The sequence below is a fragment of the Phaseolus vulgaris genome, chromosome 11 (genome assembly GCF_051622355.1).
Source record: "Phaseolus vulgaris cultivar YP4 chromosome 11, ASM5162235v1, whole genome shotgun sequence".
NCBI classification, from domain to species: Eukaryota; Viridiplantae; Streptophyta; class Magnoliopsida; order Fabales; family Fabaceae; genus Phaseolus; species Phaseolus vulgaris.
The window spans coordinates 4,468,016-4,476,444 of record NC_143508.1 but is presented as its reverse complement, the minus strand read 5'-3'; the positions used below and the strand labels follow the sequence as shown (position 1 = coordinate 4,476,444).

Sequence of the window (8,429 nt, the reverse complement as noted above, 5' to 3'; positions counted from 1 at the left end):
GAGATTTGATCCAGTTTCTCTGAAAACTGGAGAAGATCTTTTTGGTTTTGGTTAAATTAGCAATGACACACAGAACCAAAACAAGAATCTCGCACTCTGCTCAAAGACCAAGTGCCACGCCTGTTGTTTATCTTCAATACTGTATCACGGTTTCACGCCAGCAGATTCTCACCTTCTACTTCCTGTTTTACGTTCAGTTTCAAAGCACACTCACAAAAAACAACACTTTCTAAATATTTCCACTTTTCTTCAATTGCCACTTTCTATATATATATATATAGACACACACACACAAACATACCTCTCACATCAAACTAAACATTACCAGAAGTGTCTTTCTTGCTTTTGCTTTGATCTCCATTTCAGTCCCTTATTTTTCTTACTAGCTCTCTGATTAGTGCTTTTGGCTTTGGCTGCTAATTCGGTAGATTTCAAGTGATGTCTGCACTGGTGGATATATGGACAAGGGAACTGTCCAAGCTAAAGGAAAAAGATGAAACCATTCACTCTGCTGCTTCCATTCAGCATGAATCTGCCCAATCCTTCCAGGAAAAGGACCTGATCTCATCTGGGTTGGCTGAACTTGCTGCCAAACACATGCAAGTTAACAAGCCAAGGTTGCTCTTTTCGGAGGCTTCACTTTCCATGCTTCTTCAATGTTTTAGCCCTTGAAGAAAACAATAAATGCTTAACTCACTTTATTTCTTCCTTTACCCTTTACAAGTTAGAATGATGTGTGTATATACTGCTCCTTCCTGTTTCTAATAAAATCACCTGTTTAGTTTTTTTTTCTTCTCTTAATTTCACACCCAGATCGTTTTTAATTTTATGTTTGATGATGAATCATCAGTCAAATTTATCAGTACTTGTTACCAATAACCTTTGTAAATAAAATATAGATAAGCTTTCAAACTTAGTCAAAATAGACAAAAGAAAAGTTTATTATCTTTTCTGAGAGGAATGATCTACCAGATGAATTCAAGAAAACTTGGTCAGAAATGGAAAAACATTGAATATTTTTGTCCCTGCTGCTAACAAATAGTAGCCATACATAGATACATACCACTATATTATTTTTTGTTAGGTGTTGTTGACTTTGCTTTTAAAATACATAACCTGGGCATGTGTCAATTTCAATTGACTTGTTCCTTTCTATCTTTTTTCTAGAAAATTACAGTTTCATTCAAATAACCTTATTTGTACAGTTAAAATGCTTTTCGGTTATTCATAGGTAACCTGACAACTGATATTTAAGGAAAACACACGCACCATAACAGTTGGTTTAGTTTGAAAAGTTCCACGCCGTCGTTGTTGTCCATTTCTTTTCTCATCAATTTCCATTCCAACCTTTTGAATACGTTGTTCATGACCAAACCAAAACCTGTGCAACTCTTTCCCTCGCAAGTCTCCATCATATACTCTCTACCAATTTTTGCAACTCACGACCTTTGATATTACGTTTCAAAAATGAGTGAAGGTTGAGGAATAGCATAAGCAGCACCGAGTTGTGTTGGTTTGATCAGAGTGAACAAGTTTGTTTCACTTGAGTTTTGAAACTTTTACATGGCTTCGCTTCTGAAAAGTCTTCGTCCCGGTGTGCCTTCAGTTCATGATGCTGGAGATGATTTCAGCTATGAATACTCTTTTGCTGAGGAATACAAAGGCCCTCCTCTCAGCTACTCTATCCCAGAAGTTCTTCCTTTCAACCTTGACCAAATCCCACTTGCCCCTGTTGCTCATTCTCCCCCTCACAACTTGTCCCTTCCAGTTATCCAACCCTTTAGAAAAACCAATCCAGAATTGGCTTCAAGAGCTTCCTCTGTTTCTTCTAATCCCCTGTCATGCAAAGAAGAGGATCATGATGATGATGATGACGACCCTGTTAGCCCAAAACATGTTAAACGGCCCTCCGTGGTGACTTTTCGTGATCCTGAGACAAATGAGATAGTGGATGATGAAGAGATTGTTGAATCTGTTAGTGGAGAAAGTAATAGCAACAATAGTAATAGCAATAATAATCGTGTGAGGCCGCATGCTGAGAGAGGTGGGAAGAAGGGATCGTGCTATCGATGCCTTAAAGGGAGTCGTCTAACTGAGAGGGAGGTTTGCATTGTTTGCGGTGCAAAGTTTTGTCGCAACTGCGTACTTAGAGCAATGGGGTCCATGTCTGAAGGCAGAAAATGTGTCACTTGCATCGGTTATAGAATTGACGAGGACAAGCGAGGGAACCTTGGAAAACCTTCTCGGATGCTCAAGTACTTGTTGTCTAAGGGGGAAGTGAAACAAATCATGAAGGATGAGATGTTTTGTAAAACAAATCAGATACCAGCAGAAGATGTTCGTGTGAATGGAGAACCCCTTGACTTGGATCAGCTCACTCTGCTTTTGACCTGTTCAAACCCCCCAAAAGGATTGAAACCGGGTTTCTATTGGTATGATAAAGCATCTGGGTTTTGGGGAAAGGTGATAATCAAGTCGAACCTCGGATACTCTTCTTTGTTAGTTTAATCTAAGTGAAACTTAATGAACTTGAACTTACCATTTATGTTTTTTACAAGCAAAGCTCAGATATGGTGTACTGCTTGATCCTGCAGGAAGGTCAACGGCCATGTCAAATTATTAGCCCACAGTTGGAGGTTGGGGGTCACTTGCAGAGAAATGCAAGCAATGGAAAGACAGAAGTAACTATAAATGGTCGAGAGATTACCAAAAAAGAGCTTTGGATACTGAAGGTGGTTGTTGATCTAGGCACTTTCATAGTATACAATTTTGAAACTGTTAAACTGAAGTGTCACTTTGTTTAATTGCAGTGGGCAAGAGTGCCATGTGAGGGAACAACTGACTTTTGGGTGAGCCAAGATGGATCATACATGGAAGTGGGACAGAAGAATGTGAAGGGGCACATATGGGAGAAGGTAATTCATGTTGTTTAGCTTTTCTTAAGCTATAATCCCTTGTCAATGACTCTGGTATATGTGCATGCTTTTGACAGTCTACAGTGAAGCTTGCTTCTCTAATTCTGTCCCTGCCAGTTCCTTCTAGTTCCTTAACTCCAGCTGACGAAGGAGAAAATGAAATTAGCAAACACAACATTCAACAGAAAATGCTTCACAAATTTTTACTTGTTGGTTCTGAAAATTCTGGAACATGTACCATATATAAACAGGTAACATGCTGCTAGAGGGAATTATTTTGTCATGCATTTGTTTGGTATCTCTCTTACATCTGAATAACTCTCTGTAATAAGTTGAAGCCTTGAGTTTGTAACACTTAGACTGAACCTTTTATATTGCAGGCCAAGCTTCTGTATAATGCTCCTTTCTCTGTAACCGAGCTCCAAAACATCAAGCTGGTAATTCAAAGCAACTTGTATAGGTACCTTGGCATCATATTAGAGGCACGAGAGTTTTTTGAAGAGAGTTTGTTTGAAAAAAGTAACGAACAACTTGTTGGTGAATCAACTTCTTCTGGTAATTGTTTTTCTCTGAGTATATAAAGAGCTAACGGGGAGATCTGCACTGTCTGAATGAAGTATTTGTCCACATTTCATTGAACACCTTTTCCTTTTGCATTCTTTTTTAACACCATAAAGCAAAATGGTTTTATCCATTTGACAAATCAAAACGATTCTTTTTGAACACCATAAAGCAAAATGGTTTTATCCATATTTAACGAATCAAAAACGATAAAGGCTGAATCTAAATAGAATTATCCATTCAATACTAAACAGAATGTTAATTGTTGATAAGGATAATTAACCGAGTCATCCAGTAACTTCACAGTATATTTTGTAATTTATATTAGGAGGAAAAGTTTTTGATGTTTACTCTGCAACAGGGATTACTGGAGAAATTATTGACTCGACAACCTATTCTATTAGTCCAAGACTAAGAACTTTCTCCGATTGGCTACTCAAATACATGATGTCAGGCAACTTGGATGCAATATTTCCAGCTGCTGCTCGTGAATATGCGCCAGTGCTGGAGGAACTGTGGAGGGATGCAGCCATTCAGGCCACATACAAAAGGAGAAATGAAATAAAAAATCTGCCAAAAAGTGCGAGCTATTTTCTTGAGCGGGTAAGATAATGTTCCACATATTCATCATCACATCATAATTCCTTTCTACTCTCATAACTGATTCCACTTAATAACACTTGATGCACCTTTATTATTTTCTTTTCAATAGTTGTGTTTTATTTCTACTTTGTTGCCATAAACTATACTAGAGTTGCTTAGGAACAGAGTTGGAATAACTGATTTGACACAGTTTAGACGGTTAATAATGTTCTATTACTTTATAGAAAGTATTTAACTTGTCTTTTTTTAATCCCATTTGAACTTCCTGGGTTAGTTTAAATTGGATAGAGGATTACCAACTCAATCACTTGGGTAGAAATTCTGAATGGAGGTTACTGAACACATGATTACCTCAATCTCATGAATATCTAAATATTTCTTCGGATGCAGGCTGTTGAAATTTCCAGAATAGATTATGAACCCTTGGACATGGACATCTTGTATGCTGAGGGAATAACCTTATCAAATTCCCTTTCTTCTATGGAATTTTCATTTCCTGTGTCAGGTCATGAGGACTCATTGGACCCTGTGTATCAACATGATCCTTCACTCAGGTCCCCTTTCATTCCATCAATGTTACACATAATAACAATCTTCAGTTTTAGAGTTATGCACTTCACCTTTTTTTAATTCAAAATCAAAACTAAGCTAGCTGATTTAGGATGATAAAATCCATAAGGAATAATAGATATCTGCAGGTAATGATAAAACAACTTGGTAATGCATTGAATCTTTGTTTGTGCTTGTAGGTACCAGCTCATCAGAGTGCATCCAAAAAGCCTCGGAGAAAACTACAAGTGGTTGGATATGTTTGAAGACACTGATGTAGTCTTATTCTCAGTGGCCTTAACTGACTATGACGAGTACACGGTAGACAGTAATGGAGTTGCTACCAACAAAATTTTAGCAGCCAAACATCTCTTTCAAAATATCTTCACTCATAGAGTCTTCAGCAACACTAAATTTCTTCTAATATTGACCAAGTTTGATCTGTTTGAGGAAAAGATTGAACAGGTTCCTCTAACACAATGTGAATGGTTTTGGGACTTCAATCCAGTGATCAGCCACAACAATAAAACCGCTGGTATTGGTAAAAGTACCAACCATCCTCCACTGGCTCAACGTGCTTTTCAATACATTGGTATGAAGTTCAAGAGCTGGTTCAATTCTCTAACTGGTAGAAAGCTGTTTGTTTCACTGGTTACTGGGTTGGAACCTGCTACTGTTGATGAAGCTCTTAGATATGGCAGAGAGGTTATGGTGTGGGAAAAATGGGACCCCTCTTTGATAAATGAGAAGTCTGAGATAACATCCACAACTTTTGATGCAAGCTATGAATAAAAATATAATAACTATCACCTCTCCTAGAAAATTCTGTAGTTTTTTTCTCACATTTTAGAATCAGTCAATAGTACTGGGTTAACATTGAAGGAAATGATGCAACCTAATCTTGATGATGCTAGAACTCACGTTGCCACCACCACATAAGTCTTATATTACTCTCTCCCCAAACATTCTCTGTAAATGTGACCTTAGAATCACAATTTCATGTATGATTATAATAAATCAAAATTAAATTTATTCTCAAAGGATATGTTTGATTGGAAATAAACAAAATCTATATTTGTATGAGGTTAAAAACTTTTGTATTAGTTTTTATTACAAAGTTTAAGATAAAACTTTTTAAACACAAATCACTTCACTTGAAATATAGTTTTAACTAAAATTGGTTTTATAAAATCAAAATCATTCAATATTAAAGTTTACCAAAGATTAAATTCCAGAAACTACAGGATCATTTTTCATGGCCAACATAGCTGCAGAATGAAAGATTTTTTGCTTTTACTGTGCTGAAACATGTTTTTATTATGATACAAATTGTTGAACATCACCCTTTATAATGCAAATTGTTGAATGGAGCTTTGTGACAAAATCAATGAACTGGGGGTGAATTGAGTACAACCTTCTTGTCACCTACTGACCCTGATATTTTTTAGGCTTGACAAATATCCTGGGAAGATATAAAGTGAAAATTCAGCAGATTCAGATTTTGTGTTCATAAAAACAAGACAATGACAATTTAACCAACAATTAGCATTAAACAAATGAACCAAAAGGCACGTCCATGTACCCCCTTATGACAGAGAAAGTCATTATTGTTTACCTTTTCTTGTAAAGTATTATAAAATTAAGGTCTAATTGATTTTAATTAATATTTGTTAGGTTGCATAACCATCAATTATGCTATGATTTTAACTTTTCTGCAAGATGAAATCCACTGACATATCTAAAAAGATGATAATTTCATATTTACATATCTTGAGTCAACTAAAGACTAAAACAGCACTACTGAAGTATAGGCATCAAACATAAAACTGAACTCAAAATACAAATTGGTCTACCAAATATTATGTTTGATTAGATCAGTACTTATGTACAATAGTTCATAACATTTCTCTTACATAACTCTCAAAATAAGAACTGATAGATAGACAAATAGGAATAGAATATACAAAACATATTAGGTCTGCTATTCTGCTATTGCTCATTCCTTGAACTCAGCAAGAACATCTTAGTGAAAAACATATCACCAAGGCACAAAACGATCCATAAGCAAACACATGGTTGCCTCTGACATGGTTCCACTACTGTCTCTCTTAACTGCAGTGCTCTTCTTTTGAGCTTCCTTTTCTTCCTGTTCCCTTGCTGATCCTTCTTTGGCTTTGGAGAAGAAAGGCTTGCGTGCAAGTACTTTCTCTCTGAGCTTTGTGAACTCCCCAACCCACACCTCTACCACAGCAGACATGTTTTTCTGCAACTGCAAACTAGTGAGGTAAAAAATTCTTTGTTTTGTTGCTTTTGCTTTGTGCTTTTGCTTGAATGTTGGTGAAGAGAGTGTGGTTTATATAGGAAGGAAATAGAAAGGCCTAGTGATAAGTGACAAACTAGGAGCTTTTAGAGCACCTTGGATGCAGTGGCACACAGGACTCAGTCAATTGAATTAGATATACTTTAAAGGTTTGAGATATTCTGTGGGACAAAACTATTGGCTCTGTCCTAATATTTCTTCTATTTTTCTTCCCTTTTGTTCTACTGGTCCCACGGATTTTTGGATATATATGATTCTAAAAATACAATCTTTTGAATTTACTATGCCAAGGATAAGATGAGTGTGAACATTCAATTATTGCTTTTCTTTTTCCTTATCACAACCAAAATATTATACCTTTTTAATGTAACAATAATCATTAAAAAACTACTTATTAATACTTTATTGTATTAATTCTTTCAAAAATATTTAAAACATTAGATTAGTTAAGATATTTTTAACATTAATTTTACTTCTACTCATGAGAGGAGATATTTATTCCCAAGTTTTATTGAATTGGAGCCTAATTTATTTTTCTTAAAAAATATCACATTTTTTTCATAAAAATATTTTCTTTAATTTTTACAAAGAGAAACTATTTGAAAACTATTAATATGTAAAGTCTATTTCGTATTAAGGAGACTCATGATTTAGAGACTCTAATCTATATAAAATTTAAGATGACAAAGATCGATAAAAATGAGTTTAAATATATGAAAGTTGAGTGATTTATATATTCTTAAAATAAAAAATAATATCCGTTTTTATATCTTGTCTAAAAAAGTAAAAATACAAAAAAAATAAATATTTAACACACAATAAGTAACAAGAAAAGGTGAAAAATATTTTTCATCTACTATCCAAGTCAATTAATCAATAAAAATGAAAAAAATTCTAAGATAAAGAAAAAAATTATCAACAAAGAAAAGAATTGAAAAAAATGGAAAAATTATTTGAATTGATTCATACTAATCTAAAATCCAAAAGCAAGAGCCAGAACATAAAGTATAATTGACAATATAAAGTGGTACAAATAATTATTATTTGAATAATAAACCAACTGATTAATTGATGTTAAAATAGAAAGAATTGATGATATATATGAATCACATGATACATACATGGTAGTGGTGGGGTCCATCATGAATGATATTTGCCAACTACTCATCACTTTTTACGGCTTATAATTCAATTATATTATGTACTAAAGCAACTTCACTACTTGTACATAGTTATAAAATACAAATAAGTAAACAAGAAATAAATAAATATAAAAGAGACATAAAAAATGTTCCAATATTTATATATATATATATTATATTTATATATATAATGGAATCCAAATAATATTTTTAAATACCTTAAGCCAAAAGTAAACTTATCAACACAAAACATAAAAATCCACTACTTTCACGAAAAAACGTCATGTAAAACAAAATTGCTAAACGACCTGATATTAAAGGATAATTGTGACTCTCAAA

General features: G+C 34.3%; 2 protein-coding genes across 4 annotated transcripts; one reads left to right on the top strand and one right to left on the bottom strand.

The window, feature by feature from the left end:
• On the top strand, positions 1–5,668 carry LOC137829638 (extra-large guanine nucleotide-binding protein 1). Of its 3 annotated transcripts, none has more exons than XR_016517675.1 (8): positions 1–2,463; positions 2,595–2,732; positions 2,811–2,915; positions 2,993–3,166; positions 3,296–3,352; positions 3,838–4,079; positions 4,470–4,633; positions 4,829–5,668. XR_016517675.1 is itself a non-coding variant. In XM_068636489.1 (8 exons), exons 1-8 carry the CDS (start codon positions 1,564–1,566, stop codon positions 5,418–5,420), a joined length of 2,490 nt encoding a protein of 829 aa, XP_068492590.1. In that variant the 5' UTR covers positions 1–1,563; the 3' UTR covers positions 5,421–5,668. The 3 variants fall into 3 exon arrangements, 2 of the variants coding, with proteins under 2 accessions (XP_068492590.1, XP_090153748.1); XM_068636489.1 differs by having other exon boundaries at positions 3,296–3,470; XM_090297622.1 differs by having other exon boundaries at positions 2,037–2,463; positions 2,569–2,732; positions 3,296–3,470.
• Positions 5,669–6,472: 804 nt separating this feature from the next.
• On the bottom strand, positions 6,473–7,044 carry LOC150023005 (uncharacterized). The gene has a single exon (XM_090297604.1). It carries the CDS (start codon positions 6,883–6,885, stop codon positions 6,667–6,669), a length of 219 nt encoding a protein of 72 aa, XP_090153730.1. The 5' UTR covers positions 6,886–7,044; the 3' UTR covers positions 6,473–6,666.
• Between the last annotated feature and the right edge of the window lie 1,385 nt (positions 7,045–8,429).

Bases quoted from the DNA above. Each gene is read 5' to 3' on its own strand.
- LOC137829638 (XM_068636489.1), top strand. From the start codon at position 1,564: ATGGCTTCGCTTCTGAAAAGTCTTCGTCCCGGTGTGCCTTCAGTTCAT. The intron at 2,916-2,992 runs GTAATTCATGTT...TGCTTTTGACAG, and splicing joins AGGGGCACATATGGGAGAAG to TCTACAGTGAAGCTTGCTTC. The intron at 4,080-4,469 runs GTAAGATAATGT...CTTCGGATGCAG, and splicing joins CGAGCTATTTTCTTGAGCGG to GCTGTTGAAATTTCCAGAAT.
- LOC150023005 (XM_090297604.1), bottom strand. From the start codon at position 6,885: ATGTCTGCTGTGGTAGAGGTGTGGGTTGGGGAGTTCACAAAGCTCAGA.